The sequence below is a fragment of the Chiloscyllium plagiosum genome, chromosome 27 (assembly GCF_004010195.1).
Source record: "Chiloscyllium plagiosum isolate BGI_BamShark_2017 chromosome 27, ASM401019v2, whole genome shotgun sequence".
Lineage (NCBI taxonomy): Eukaryota > Metazoa > Chordata > Chondrichthyes > Orectolobiformes > Hemiscylliidae > Chiloscyllium > Chiloscyllium plagiosum.
In genome coordinates this window covers 47,798,648-47,815,109 of record NC_057736.1, presented here as the reverse complement: position 1 = coordinate 47,815,109, position 16,462 = coordinate 47,798,648, and the positions used below count along the sequence as shown (strand labels likewise).

General features: G+C 42.9%; 1 protein-coding gene across 2 annotated transcripts in view; it reads right to left on the bottom strand.

Annotated features, from left to right (window-relative positions):
- The window catches only part of LOC122563760 (potassium voltage-gated channel subfamily KQT member 4-like), a 631,877-nt gene that overhangs the window by 79,425 nt on the left and 535,990 nt on the right, over nucleotides 1-16,462 (bottom strand). The window contains exon 10 of one of the 2 annotated variants that reach the window (XM_043717964.1): nucleotides 8,901-8,957. The exons of the other annotated variant lie outside the window; for it this stretch is intronic. Within the exon in view, the coding sequence (XP_043573899.1) occupies nucleotides 8,901-8,957 (57 nt within the window). The remainder of the gene's footprint in view (nucleotides 1-8,900; nucleotides 8,958-16,462) is intronic. 2 annotated transcript variants of the gene reach the window in all.

The window sequence follows — 16,462 nt, the reverse complement described above, 5'->3', positions numbered from 1 at the left end:
CCTCCTCTAGCTTATCTCTCCACGCTCCAGGCTCTCTGCCTTTATTCCTGATGAAGGGCTTTTGCCTGAAACGTCGATTTTGAAGGCCCTTGGATGCTGCCTGAACTGCTGTGCTCTTCCAGCACCACTAATCCAGAATCTGGTTTCCAGTATCTGCAGTCATTGTTTTTTCCCAGGAGGACCAGTTCCACCACGGAACACACCAGATGGCCTCTATCTTCAAAGACTGCAACTTCTCCTACCACATAGTCGATGATGCCCTCCAGCGCATCTTACTCACTTAGAACATAGAACATAAAACAATACAACGCAGGACAGGCCCTTCAGCCCTCAATGTCGTGCCAATCTGTGAACTATTCTCAGCTCATCCCTCTACACTATCCCAAAATCATCCATGTGTTTACCTAAGGATTGTTTAAATCTCCCTCATGTGGCTGAGTTGACCACATTAGCAGGTAGGGCATTCCACGCCCTTACCACTCTCTGCATAAAGAACCTGCCTCTGACCCCTGTCTTAAATCTATCACCCCTCAATTTGTAGTTATGCCCCCTCATACAAGCTGACATCATCAACCTATGAAAAAGACTTTCACTGTCTACCCTATCTAATCCTCTTATCATCTTGTATGTCTCTATCAAATCCCCTCTTATCCTTCTTCTTTCCAATGATAACAGATCCAAGTTTCTTAGCCTTTCCTCATAAGACCTTCCCTCCAGACCAGGCAACAGTTGGTAAATCTCCTCTGCACCTTTTCCAATGCTTTCGTATCCTTCCTGAAATATGGGAACCAGCGTTTTGTATAGTTGCAGCATGATATTGCGGCTCCAGAACTCAATTCCTCTACGAATGAAAACTAACACACCATATACCTTCTTAACAGCACTATCCACCTGGGTGGCAACTTTCAGGGATCTCTGCACATGGACTTCAAGATCCCTCTGCACACCCACACTACCGAGAATCGTTCCATTGACCCAGTACTCTGCTTTCCTATTATTCTTCCCAAAGTGCATCACCTCACATTTAGCTGCATTGAACTCCATTTGCCACCTCTCAGCCCAATTCTGCAGTTTATCCAAGTCCCCCTGCAACCTGTAACATTCTTCCACACTGTCCACTACTCCACCGACTTTAGTGTCATCTGCAAATTTACTAATCCATCCACCTTTGCCTGCGTCTAAGTCATTTATAATAATGATAAACAGCAGTGATCCCTTGTGGTACACCACTAGTAACTGGAGTCCAGGCTGAATATTTTCCATTAACCACCACTCGCTGCCTTCTTTCAGAAAGCCAGTTTCTAATCCAAACTGCTGAATCCACTCAATTCCATGCCTCTGCATTTTCTCCAAAGAGCCTACCATGTGGAACCTTACCAAAGGCTTTACTGAAATCCATGTACACCACATCAACTGCCCTACCCACTTCCCGCACCTCTGTCCTCGAATCCCACCCTTCCAAATGCAACAAGTCAGAACACCCCGGTTCTGACTTTCCATCCCACCAACTTCTGTATTCATGACATCATTCTCCGCCAGAGATATATTTCTCTCCCCACACCATCTGCTTTCTGTAAAAACCATTCCCTCAGTGACTCCCTTGTCAGGTTCACGCTCCCCCACCAACCCACCCTTCCCTCTTGGCACCTTCTCCTGCCACCGCAGGAATTGCAATACCTGCGCTCACACATCCCCTCTCACCTCCGTCCAAGGCCTATAAGGAGCCTTCCACATCCATCAGAGTTTTACCTGCACTTGCACACGTGCTGTTTACTGTATCTGCTGCTCCCGATGCGGTCTCCTGAACACTGGGAAGATGGGACACCTACTTGTAGACCACTTCAGAGAACATCTCTGGGACACGTGCATGAAGTAATCCCACCACCCCGTGACCAAACACTTCAATTCCCTCTCCCACTCTGCCAAGGTCATGTAGGTCCTGGGCCTCCTCCATCGCCACACCTTAACCACCTGATATTTGGAGGAAGAACGCCTCATCTTTCGCCTTGGGACCCTCCACCACACGGCATCAATGTGGATTTCACCAGTTTCCTCATTTCCCTCCCTTCACGTTATCCCAGATCTAACCTTCCAACTCAACACTGCCCTCATAACCTTTCCTACCTGTCCAACTTCCTTCCCACCTATACGCTCCACCCTCCTCTCCGACCTATCACATTACCCCCACCTTCATCTACTTATCACATTCTCAGCATCCTTCCCCCTAGCCCCACCCCCTTCCATTTTTCTCTCTACCCCTTGGCTCACAAGCCTCATTCCTGATGAAGGGGTTTTGCCCAAAACATCGATTCTCCTGCTCCTTGGTTGCTGCCTGACCTGCTGTGCTTTTCTAGCACCACACTCTCGACTCTATCTATACTAGTACATTCCCCGCACCGTGGGCGGCACGGTGGCACAGTGGTTAGCACTGCTGCCTCACAGCGTCAGAGACCTGGGTTCAATTCCCGCCTCAGGCGACTGACTGTGTGGAGTTTGCACGTTCTCCCCGTGTCTGCATGGGTTTCCTCTGGGTGGAGAAAGTGAGGTCTGCAGATGCTGGAGATCAGAGCTGAAAATGTGTTGCTGGAAAAGCGCAGCAGGTCAGGCAGCAACCAGGGAACAGGAGAATCGATGTTTCAGGCATAAGCCCTTCCTCTGGGTGCTCCGGTTTCCTCCCACAGTCCAAAGATGTGCAGGTAAGGTGAATTGGCCATGCTAAATTGCCCGTAGTGTTAGGTAAAGGGTAAATGTAGGGGTATGGGTGGGTTGCGCTTCGGCGGGTCGGTGTGGACTTGTTGGGCCGAAGGGCCTGTTTCCACACTGTAATGTAATCTAAAATCTAATCAGACTCCATGCATTCTCATCTTATGGATGAATCTTTTATGTGGCATCTTATTGAACACCTTCTGGAAATCCAAGTATACAACATCCATCTGTTCCCCTCCATACGCCGTGCTTGTAGTGTCCTCAAAAAAACTCCAGTAAGTTTGTCAAACATGACCTTCCCTTCCTGAATGCATGCTGTGTCTGCCTGACAGAGCTTTTTCCATCCAGATGTCTTTCTATTTCTTCTTTAATGAAAGCCTCCAGCAGTTTCTTCACTACATATGTTAAGCTAACTGGCCTATAGTTACCTGCCTTTGCCTATACTCTTTTTTTTTGAACAGCTGCATGACATTTGCTATCTTCCAGTCTGCCAGGACCTGCCTGGAGTCCAGTGAAATTACCACTAATGCATCTACTATAACTTCTGCCATTCCATCAGGAGCAGGGGACTTATCTATCTTTTGCTCAACACTACTCCCTTAGTGATAACAATTGAATTGAGGTCCTCATCTCCCATCGTATCCTTAACATCACTCTATGGCATGTTAGACACATCTTCCATAGTGAAAACTGACACAAAATAGTTATTCAAAGCCTTGGCCGCTTCAGCATTACCAAATATTAATTCCGCTTTCTTGTCATTAGTGAATACTGAAGCAAAGTATTCATTAAGGGTCTCCCCTATCTCCGACTCCACTACCCCTGATCGGCCCAACCCTCACTCTGGCCATCCTCTTGTTCCTCACATAAGTGTAGAACGCGTTGTGGTTTTCCTTAATCCTACCCGCCAAGGCATTTTCATGCCCGATCTAGCTCTCCTAAGTCTATTCTTCAGTTCCTTCCTGGCTACCTTGAACCCTCTAGAGCCTTATCTAATCGGTGCTTCCTCAATCTTAAGTAAGCTTCCTTCTTTCTCTTGATTAGATGTTCTACATCCCTTGTCAATCAAGGTTCCTTCACCCTACCATCCCTTCCTTGCTTCATGGGACAAACCTGTCCAGCACTCGCAGCAAGTGTTCCCTAAACAACCTCCACATTTCAGTTGTACATTTCCCTGAAAATATCTGTTTCCAATTTATGCTCCACCGTTCCTGCCTAATGGCATTGTAATTCCCCCATCCCCAATTAAACACATAACGTCTGCTCTTATCCCTCTCCATGACTTTAGTAAAGGTCAGGGAGTTGTGATCACTGAATTATTCTCCCATCGAGTGATCTGACACCTGACCTGGCTCATTGCCAAGCACCAAATCAAAGATGGCCTCCTCTCTCCTCCGGTCTATCTACATATTGAGTCAGGAATCCTTTCTGGACAGACCTGACAAAGTCTGCTCCATCCAAAGCGTTTGCACTGAGGAGGTTCCAATCAATATGAAGGAAGTTGAAGTTACCCATGACAACAATCTTGTTACTTCTATAACTTTCCAAAATCTGCCTTCCAATCTGCTCCTCTATGTTTCTGTTGCTATTGAGCGGTCTGTAGAAAGCTCCCAATAAAGTGACTGCTCATTCCCTGTTTCTGACTTCCACAAGACTTCCAGGTGTAGGGAATGCTGGATGACGAGAGAAATTGAGGGTTTGGTTAAGAGAAAGAAGGAAGCATATGCCAGTATAGACAGGATAGATTGAGTGAATCCTTAGAAGAGTATAAAGGCAGTAGGAGTATACTTAAGAGGGAAATCAGGAGGGCAAAAAGGGGACATGAGATAGCTTTGGCAAATAGAGTTAAGGAGAATCTAAAGGGTGTTTTGCAAATACATTAAGGACAAAATGGTAACAGGGAGAGAATAGGGACCCTTAAAGATCAGTAAGGTGGCCTTTGTGTGGAGCCATGGGAGATGGGGAGATACTAAACGAGTATTTTGCATCAGTGTTTACTGTTGAAAAGGACATGGAAGATAGGATGGAAGGAAATAGATAGTGACATCTTGAACAATGTCCATATTACAAAGGAGGAAGTGTTGGATGTCTTGAAATGTATAAAAGTGGGTAAATCCCCAGGACCTGATCAGGTGTACCCTAGAACTCTGTGGGAAGCTAGGGAAGTGATTGCTGGGACCCTTGCTGAGATATTTGTATCATTGATAGTCACAGGTAAGGTGCTGGAAGATTGCAAGTTGGCTAACATTGTGCCACTATTTAAGAAAGGTGGTAACGACAACTATAGACCATTGAGCCTGACGTCGGTGGTAGTCAAGTTGTTGGAGAGAATCCTGAGGGACAGAATGTACATGTATTTGGAAAGGCAAGGACTGATTAGGGATAGTCAACATGGCTTTGTGCGTGGGAAATCATGTGCGTGGGAAGAAGCAACAAAGAGGATTGATGAGGGCAGAGTGGTAGATGTGATTTATATGGCCTTCAGTAAGATGTTCGACAAGGTTCCCCATGGAAGACTAGTTAGCAAGGTTAGATCTCATGGAATACATGGAGAACTAGCCATTTGAATACAGAACTGGGTCAAAGGTAGAAGACAGAGAGTGGTAGAGGGTTGTTTTTCAGAATGCCACAAGGATCGGTGCTGGTCCTCTACTTTTCATCATTTATATAAATGATTTGGATGTGAGCATAAGAGGTATAGTTAGTAAGTTTGCAGATGACACCAAAATTGGAGGTGTAATGGACAGCGAAGAAGGTTACTTCGGATTACAACAGGATCTTAATCAGTTGGACTGAGGAGTGGCAGATGGAGTTAAATTTAGATGAATGCGAGGTGCTGCATTTTGGGAAAGCAAATCATAGCAGGACTTATACACTGAATTGTTAGGTCAGAGGAAGTGTTGCTGAACAAAGAGACCTTGGAGTGCAGGTTCAAAGCTCCTTGAAAGTGAAGTCGCAGGTAGATAGGATAGTGAAGAAGGCATTTGGTATGCTTTCCTTTATTGGTCAGAGTATTGAGTACAGGAGTTGGGAGGTCCTGTTGCGGCTGTACAGGACATTGGTTAGGCCATTTTTGGAATATTGCATGCAATTCTGGTCTCGTTCCTATCGGAAAGATGTTGTGAAACTTAAAAGAGTTCAGAAAAGATTTACAAGAATGTTGCCAGGGTTGGAGGATTTGAGCTATAGGGAGATGCTGAACAGACTGGGGCTGTTTTTCCTGGAGCATCGGAGGCTGAGGGGTGACGTTTTTGAGGTTTACAAAATCATGAGGGGCATGGATAGGATAAATAGACAAAGTCTTTTCCCTGGAGTGGTGGAGTCCAGAAATATAGAGGACATAAGTTTAGGGTGATATAAAAGAGACCTAAGGGGCAGCGTTTTCACACAGAGAGTGGTACGTGTATGGAATGAACTGCCAGAGGAAGTAGTGGAGTTGAAAAATGTGGTGCTGGAAAAACACAGCAGGCCAGGCAGCATCCGAGGAGCAGGAGAATCAACGTTTCGGGCATAAGTCCCTCTCCTGCTCCTCGGATGCTGCCTGGCCTGCTGTGTATTTCCAACACATTTTTCAACTCTGGTACTCCAGCATCTGCAGTCCTCACTTTCTCCTAGAGAAGTAGTGGAGGCTAGTACAATTGCAACATTTAAACAGCATCTGGATGGGTATATGAATAGGAAGGATTTGGAGGGATATGGGCCAGGTGCTAGATTGGGTTGGGATATCTGGTCAGCATGGACGAGTTGGACTGCAGGGTCTATTTCCGTGCTGGACATCTCAATGACTGTATGACAACCAGAGAGCTGGTTATATAAGACAATGGGACAGGATTGATTAATGACCTTACAATGAAATTTGGGCAGCAACAAGCTCAGAGAACCCTGGATGTGACTGGATTAAAAGGAAAGGAGAGACATATAACAAGTAGAAAGGGAGCAAAACAACACAGGCATGAGAAAATATATAAAATGCAGGAGGAGCTCAAGAAAGCAATGACTCGTCATGAAAAAACATTGGCAGTGAGGACTATGGAGAATCCCAAGATATTCCATAAGTATATAAAGGAAAGAGAATAACAAGGGAAAGAGTAGGGATAAAATGGCTTCCACTTGCTCTTGACGTATATATTCATATGTCCAGGATTGGATGTTGGAAAAGCAGTGTGATGACACAATGTGGAGGAGATGACAATGGACATGGTGATAAGCTTTTATCAACTGACATATAGAACTTAATGTGCTTTTGGATGCTGTCCTGATATTTAAATTTTCAGACTAATGCCTGAATTCATATACTAGATCAGCAGAAACTTTCTCCAACAAAATCTTGGAAAGATTGAAGACCTGTACAAACTTCTGTTACAAACTCTGCTCCCTTTCCATTGACATCCTCTCCTTGATAACTGTCAGCGGCTGAGACAGATTGTTTGCAATGTTGTTGACTTGTACATTATCCCAAGTTGATCACATTTCAATCGAGACCACCACCTCCATTATATTGATTAACTCTGCCATGTTACATCTAGTTCAGATCAAGTCTTGTTCACCCTTCACTCCTCTGCTCTTTCACCCATATAGGCTGCCATTATTCTTACGTCCCTCTTTGGCTTTGTCACCTCCCTATCTTATTAACTTTCTCCAACTTTAAAACCTTCCACGATACCTATTTTTCTCTAATTCTGGCCTGTTATGTAACCTCTAGTTTAATCTTTCTGCCATTGGTGTCTGTGCATTCAGCTGCCAAAACCTTAACTTCTGGAATTCCACTCCTCAATCTCACTCTTTCCTTCTTTAAGATGCTCCTTAAAATCTCTTTGATTAAGCTTTGGTCATTTGTCCTAATCTCTCAGGTGGGCTTGGTCTTCAATTTTTTATTTGATTTGCTCTTTTGAAGCAGGTTGGGACTTTTTAAACATTGTTAAAGCTGCTATATTAATGCAATTTGCTGGTTTTATATGTAGAATTCACAGGATGTACTAAGGCCAGTCAGCCCATACCAGTTTAGCCATTCAACTCCTCTTCCCCCAACCAATTCAACAAATAAGTCTTTTATAGATGGGTTTTCCTCTGCTCCAACCAGAGGTCCATTCTCCACTATCACTGCTACTGTCCAAAGGTAAATGCCCACATTAAACTGCATTATAAATTTCATATGAAACTCTTGTCTGAATTTAACCCTGAAACTACAAGATTGGCTCCCTGTTTTGCTTTGGTGGACAGAAACACATTGGTTACAAAACAAAGAACTGGTTGAATGCAATGGGCCCAACTTCATTCTGTCGTATTTAATAATTTCTCAACCCTTTTTGTACTCTTCCCATTGTCAATCAATAGAATGTACTCTCAGGGCCGCCACAAGAAAGGTGTGACATTTGCAAAGGCAGGAAATCAAATAATTGAGAGGTTTAAAATTTCAATTCAGGGATCTCCACTTGCAGCTCCTGTTAAAATCCTTCATTCATCCTAAATGGTGCAGTTGTGAGATATTGTAATGGGCTTAAATGTTCTCTGCTGGAACATGCAACTCAAATGAATACCAAACAAGAACTGGATGAAGTTTGACTGTAATGCCTCCATTTTGAATAAGATGTTAAAACTCATTGTTCAGACCCACACATGGAGAATGGTCCTTTCGGTGAGGTACTGGGAGTTCTTGGCATTCAGACAATAATACTTGGATCATGAATTTCAGCACAGAAGGAAATTGAAGAAATCTTCAATTATGTATTCTCCTCCTTTTAAAAACATCCAGACTTATGAAATCAATCTCTTCTTGTTAAGACTCTGGAATAGAGGATAACCACTATACAAAATTAGGCTTTACATCTTCCACTATTTCGAGATGACCACTGGATGTAGGATGAGAATCTCTGAGCATCGCACAAAACAATATACTCACACCAACAGCAGAAAAGGCCATGGAATGCTGGAATTCCAGGTTCATAACAACTTAGTTTAGAATTTCAGAAGTGTTAATAGGGTAATACCTTGATAATCAAAAGATTAACTCCAAGAATCCATGCATGAACAGGCATAAAAATAATCTAACATCAAGCATCTAAAAGTCTACCTAATGGAGAACAGGCTAGTCTCCAATGTCTGCTGAAGCAAGGAATTCTAGGACTGAGGGGGGGGAGGGTTCATGCAGATTCAGTTAGTTGGCATTCCAAAGGACCCATCCAGGAGCTTGATACCTCTGTTTCCGTGTGGTTTGAATCCGGAAGAAATTCTTTTTACTATTAAAGAGATGACTAGGAGTCAAGAAGGAGATAAAAGTAGAATGTTATTGTACATATTAAAGGATTAAAAAAGTAAAGCACATGCAGTGTTACCTGAATCTGACTGCAGCCCAAAAGCAGAAGTGAAATAAATTAAGCACCTTCATTGTGAATTGTTCTTTCATACAGATAAGCATGTGTCTGGTTACAGAGGAGGGATGCCATGGTCTTCTTATTGTGGATATACCCATGAAGACTATTTACAAGCCAAAGGTTACATTTTGTACTTGTCACCTTTAATTAAGTAATTAATTCAGAATTCCAGATTATTTCAATGCAGAGGGCTAAATGGAATAAGATACAGTTCATCAAATATTTAAAGGGCTGGCTTGCTTTTTGACACTTTAATGCTATTAATGTGCCATATGACACCTCATCCAGTAAGATCTGTAAAAGGTTTTCTCCTCTGCTGCTTGTAATGGCTAATGCATCATATTGATATGCTCAACTGATTAATTTATTTACTGTAAATGTTGACTGTAAACAAACAGATCCTGAAATACTCCTCTCTGACAGTCAGTGATTGTGAAAAGTTAAACAGCCTTTAATCAACTTTCTTACTCCATGTTCAGAAGTCTATATTTGGCTATTTACAGCAAATTCTTATTTAAAATAACTTATTAATTAATAGATAAATTCAATTGGTAAAGTTTTTATGTGTTTTCCTGTGGTCTCTTAGAACCCCAGATGTATTAACCTCCACCTCTGAAGGATGCTCCTTATTTTGTTTGGCACAAGCTTTCCCAATTCAGTTTATAGTTATCTTTAAACATGAAAGTGGAATTGAAGCCAAGGCCAGAAAATTCCTAACTGAATGGCAGAGCAGACTTGAGAAACCATATAGCCTACTCCTGTCCCATGTCATTTTCTTAAAATACAGGAGAATATAGGTGCCATTGTGTTGATGTTATTTGACCATTGGAGTAATCCAGGTGTATGACCTAATACTGCAGTGACATGAGCTCAAATCTCATAACAGTTTAAATGCAATTAATTAATACAAAGGTTGGAATAAAAAGCAAATCTTTAGTAATAATGATCTTGAAACCACAGGATTATTATAAAATCCCAACTCTTTCACTAATATCTGTTTGGGAAGGATATCTGTCATCCTTACCAGTGGCATGAATGTGAGTTCTGATCTACAGCAAACTCTTAACCTCCTCCTGAAATGGTCTAGGAGGTACTCAGTTGTATCAAACAGCTAGAGACAAATAAAGACAAAATCTAACAAACCAACCCTCATTGATTGAGTCACCAAGAACAACAAAAGCAAACCTATCCTTGATGACCTTGCAATGTTGTCCTTGTCCACATTTGGGGATTTCTGCCAAAATTGTAAAGCTGTCCCACACTCATTAAGCAACTGCCTGATACATTCATACTTTCAAAATCATATGTAACAATGTGCCAGACACAACCATTTCTGGGACACCCTGTTCTATCATAAGACCAGACCCACTAGAAGCAGTACGGTGCTATGATGTCAGGAGATTTTGAGTTAATGAAAAACTGCTGGACCACAACCCTTGGATTGGTCGAATGAGTAGTTATATAGTTACAAATTTTTAAGTGCAGAGCAGCCAGAACTGGCAAAATTAAAATACCTCTCTCCTTCTCCACGTCTGACTGAAAACACAAAACAAACCAAGAAAGCTTAAAAGAAAAAAGAATTAATAAAAAAAAAATCCAAATCCATCACATCAACTATCGAGTGAAGAACAACAATTGCTTTACAGTGTGTCATCAGTGCTGAAAACAAAAGAAACTACGAGATATCATTGAACCCACCTTGGGAAGTGGAGTTTGAATCTTCAGAATTTTGATCCCTGTCTACGTGTTTTCTATTCATAATGACTATGTCATACTGTCTGTCTTTAACATGCATGAGCGTGTGTGAGGGTTATAAGGGTATATATAGCTATATAATTCTTTGAGGAAGTAACAAAGTTGATTGATGAGGAAAGGGCTGTAAATGTCATATACATGGACTTTAGTAAGGCATTTGATAAAGTTCCCCATGGCAGGCTGATGGAGGAAGTTGCATGGGGTCCAGGGTGTCCTAGCTAGATGGTTGGAGAACTGGCTGAGCAACAGGAGACAGAGAGTAGTAGTGGAAGGGAGTTTCTCAAAATGAAGAACTGTGACCAGTGGTGTTCCACAGGGATCCATGCTGGGACTACTGTTGTTTGTGATGTACATAAATGATCTGGAGGAAGGTATAGGTGGTCTGATTAGCAAGTTTGGAGATGACACCTAAATTGGTGGAGTAGCAGATAGTGAAGAGGACTGTCAGGGAATGCAGCAGAATATAGACAGAATGGAGAGTTGAGCAGAAAGAGTTCAATCCAGGCAAATGCGAGATGTTGGAAGATCCAATTCAAGAGCAAACTATATGGTAAATGGAAAAGCTCTGGGAAAATTGATGTACAGAGAGATCTGGGTGTTCAGGTCCATTGTAATCTGAAGGTGGCAACTCAGGTCAGTAGAGTGGTCAAAAAGACATTAGGCATGCTTTCCTTCATCGGATGGGGTATAGACTACAAGAGTGGGCATGTCATGTTACAATTGTCTCAGACTTTGGTTTGGCCACAGTTGAAAGACTACGTACAGTTCTGGTTGTCACATTACCAAAAGGATGTGGATACTTTGGAGAGGGTGCAGAAAAGATTCACCAGGATGTTGCATGGTATGGAGGGCGCTAGCTATGAAGACAGGTTGAGTAAATTAGGACTATTTTCATTAAAAAGATGAAGGTTGAGGGGGGAACCTGCTTGAGCTCTACAAAATCATGAGAGGTATAGACAGGGTGGATAGCAAGAAGCTTTTTCCAAGAGTGGGGGACTCAATTACTAGGTGTCACGAGTTCAAGGTGAGAGGGAAGAAGTTTAAGGGAGATATGCATGAAAAATGTTTTACACAGAGGGTGGTGGGTACCTGGACCGTGTTACCAGCAGAGGAAGTAGAGGCCGTCATGATAGCTTCATTTAAGATGTATCTAGACAGATACATGAATGGGCAGGGAGCAGAGGAATACAGGAAAACAGGCAACAGGTTTAGATAAAGGATCTGGATCGGTGCAGGCTTGGAGGACCAAATGGCCTGTTCCTGTGCTGTAATTTTCTTTGTTCTTTGAATAAGCAATGATTAATCAAGGATAATCACAATGACAGAAAATCATTATTGACAGTTTTGAATTTTTTGAGGACGTGACCATGTGTGTATGAGGGTAGTAATGTATTTCTTGGACTGCAATAAGGCTGTTGATGAAATATCACTTGGGAGATTGGTCAAGGAGGTAAGAACCCATGGAATCCAAAGCAATCTGGCAAATTGGATCCAAAATTGGCTCAATGGTCGAAAGCAAAAGATGAGGACCAATGGCTCTTTTTGTGACTGGAAGCCTGTCTTCAGTGGCATAACATAGTGCTGAGTCCTTTGCTGTTACATGAATGATCTGGACATGAAATTGGGAGGTTTGAGCTGTAAGTTCACAGATGACACATGTTGGACTCTATGAGCAATGGCAACACACACCCCACACCTATGCTATTTGGCATCCAAAATGTGCAGAACCCAGAAGGGCACATTTCCAATCAAATTAGAGGATGCTTTTGCACCTTATACTGCACTGGTGCATCAGTGTAATTCTGCAGTAAAGACTCTTGCACCAGCTCATGGACATGATCAGGCTGTATCTCCATGCTCTTTGCTTGCTGTCAAAGCGTTCACTCACACTGAGCCTACCTGGATAGTGGCATCAACCCCTTCTTGGTTTGCCTTGCCTTGTTTTTCTCAAATTGCCTCTCAGCCAGAGATAACAGGTTCATATTCCTACTGTCTTGCCATGCCATTTAGCGCAGACTCAAAGCTAGAGTGTTAGCCACAGTTGCCAGCAGCCCTCAGTCCAATCAAGGGGATAGCCTTTGTTCAGGGGATCCTGGCATGGTAAGTCAAGGGTAGCCTCATGTACTAGTCCAGGGGCTGCTTGGGCAATCTAAATCAGGATCCTCTGCTGTTAAAGGGTGAGGAGCCAAGTAACGGTTTGCATATCACCCAAATTGACTATTTCTGTCCTGCTGTGGTCTGCTTTGCTCCTTGGGGCAAGTAAGGGTGAATGTGGGGGATCTTCATGCATTAGCAAGAATGGTAAAGAATGAGCCTTGGTGGGAGGTGTGTAAAGTAACAGATGGTGGCATTTATACTGGCGGAATTGAGAAAGACATTGACCTTCTTCCTGCAATGTTGCACATTCCTCCAGATAGCTGAGACTGCACTGAACAAGGTGGCAATCTCAGGCTAGGCTGGCATGTTGTGGTGTCAGGACCTTCACTGCTGATCCTGGGGGAAGAGGACATTTTACATTCGCACTACCCTGTCCAACAAAAATTAAAAATCACACAATACCAGGTTATAGTCCAACAGGTTTAATTAGAAGCACACTAGCTTTCGGAGCGTCACTCTTTTATCAGGTGATAGTGGAGGGCTCAATCCGAACACACAGAATTTATAGCAAAAATTTACAGTGTGATGTAACTGAAATTATACATTGAAAGATTGATTGTCTGTTAAGTCTTTCATCTGTTTGAATACCATGATAGTTTCACTTCTTTCATGTGTAAATCACAAAACCTTTTTTTTAAAAAGTTGCATTCCCAGGTTAGCTGTTAACAATGGGTGATAGCTAGACAATATGTTGAAGGTGTTAGCCCCCTGTGTTCTCTGTCTATGCCATGATGTTTAGATTGATTCTAATCTAAAGAGTGAGATAACGGAGTTTTATATGAATTCATGCAGTTTTTGAGCTCAGAGTTTTACATGAATGCATGCAGTTTTTGAGCAAACTACAATGTAACCCTGCAAGTACAAATTGACCCCACAAAATATATGTGTGCATGTGGGTCTTTGTCTGCCTATGTGTGTGTGTCTGTCTGGGTTGGGGGTTGTGAGTGTGAGAAAGTGTATGTGTGTGTGTGTAGTGAGTGCAGAGTGTCTTAAGTCTGTGAGGGGGTGCATGTGTGAGTGTGGGAGTGTGTGTGACTGTAAGGGTGCGTGTGGGTGTCTGTGTGCGCATCTGTGTATATGTGTGTATGTGTGTATAGGAGTGCCTGTGTGAAACACCCACACACACCCTTACAGACACACACACTCCCACACGCACTCCCTCACAGACTTAAGACACTCTACACTCACTACACACACATACACTTTCTCACACTCACAACCCCCAACCCAGACAGACACACACACATAGGCAGACAAAGACCCACATGCACACTCCTTGAGCGACCTTGGTAAGATATGGTAAGGAATTTCATTTGGCCTTGTAGCAATATTTCACTCCATTAAATGCGATTTGCAGGCATTGCATTAGAGGACATGAGGTCTCTCTTTCCTGAGAGTGCAATGGGGACAGTGGAGGATCTGGGTTGGCAAACCATTGCTGTTGGTATGTGGGTTTGAGACAGCAAAAGAGACCCATTAGACCTACATTGAGTAAAAGAACTCCAGAATACAGGAGAGTACATACCCTGGAAAGTACACCTACATCTGGTCTGGAACAGTTAAATTGCTTAGCAACATCTAAATCAAAGCCAACTGAAATAAACATCTGCTTAAATAGTCACCCAGTCCTAATGGAGGTCGATAGTGGTGCAGCCATTTCAATGATCATAGAACTAGTCTTTAACAAAATTTGTTCTGAACTCCAACTTTTAAGTTTGCACAAGAGAACCTATACCTGGGAACATTTACAAATTAAGAGTACAACTTTGGTTTTGGTTTTTCATGAGAAGCAGCTGGTTCAGTTACCACTGATTGTCATAAAAAGGCTCGGGCCAAAGCTTGATGGGGCGAAATTTCTTGAGGTTCATCTCGACTGGTTAAAACTTTTTCGATTAGAAAATGGCTGCCTCAGTGAAGTCCAAATTAAATATATGCAGGTTTGTCAGGAATGTCTAGGGACTATCAAAGGAGCTAAGGCCACCTTGCATGCTGACCAGGAAGCAAGTCCACAATTTTTCAAGACCTGCCCAGGAGCCATTTGCCTGATAGGCAAAAGTAGAGGCAGAAATCAGAAGGCTGGAAAACAAAAGAATTATCAAACCAGTTTGCGGAATGGGCAGCATTGGTCATATCAACTGTCAAGCCGGATGGGTCAGTTCGCCTTTGTGGCTGACTCTTAACTGTCTTGTGAAATGTCAGTTCAAATGTAATGAGGAATGGGAAACAAAAGCATTCACATTATATAAAAGAACAAAGAAAAATGTGCAGTCTCACCAATACCTTGCTTAGTTATAGTAAGACTGCCCTTTTTCTACCCCTTCCACTTGTAGAAAAGACCAACTTCCCATTTACTCTCCTGGTTACTTATTGTAGCTACACGTTAACCTTTTGTGCTTGTGTACAATGACACCCAGATCCCACTGTATTGCAGCATTCTGTAATCTCTCTGTTTAAATAATGTTTATTCTTCGTGCCAAAGTGGACATCCTCTCACTTTCCACATTATACTCCATCAGATTTTTCCTACTCACTGGATGTATATTCTTTTGCATCTGATTTATTGAAGCCTCTCACAAATTACTTTCTTTCATATCCTTGTGTCAGGAGCAAATATTACAATCTAATAGGTCCCTTTATTCAAATCATTAACATAAATTGCAATTCCGGGTCCTTAAAGGGGAGGGGGAGCAGCCCGAAGTCGTGGTCCACATTGGCACCAATGACATAGGTAGGAGGAGGGCTGAGGATGTTAGACAGGCTTTCAGGGAGCTAGGTTGGAAGCTCAGAGTTAGAACGAACAGAGTTGTTGTCTCTGGTTTGTCACCCGTGCAACGTGATAGAGATTCGAGGAATAGGGAAAGAGAACACTTAAATGCGTGGCGACAGGGATGGTGCAGGAGGGAGGGATTCAAGTATTTGGATAACTGGGGTTCTTTCTGGGGAAGGTGGGACCTCCAAAAACAGGATGGTCTGCACCTGAAACTGAGGGGCACCAGTATCCTTGGTGGGAGGTCTGCTAGTGCTCTTGGGGGGGGTTTAAACTAACTCTGCAGGGGCATGGAAACCCAGATTGTAGCTTCAGGGTGCAGGGCCCGGAGTGTAGGGAGGTTAGGAACATGGCACCAATTTCCAAGGAGGGTGACTGTAAACAGGAAAGTGGCTTGAAGTGTGTATACTTCAATGCAAGAAGTATACGAAATAAGGTAGGTGAACTTGCAGCGTGGGTTGGTACCTGCGATTTCAATGTTGTGGCCATTTCAGAGACATAGCTAGAGGAGGGACAGTGATGGTTGTTGCAGATTCCAGAATTTAGATGTTTCTGTAAGAACAGAGATGATGTAAAAGAGGGGGTGGTTTGGCATTGTTAACCAAAGGTAGTATTACAGAAGCTGAGACAACTTTGAGGACTCATCCACTGAGGTAGTTTGGGCTGAGGTTAGGAACAGGAAAGGCGAGGTCACCCTGTTAGGAGT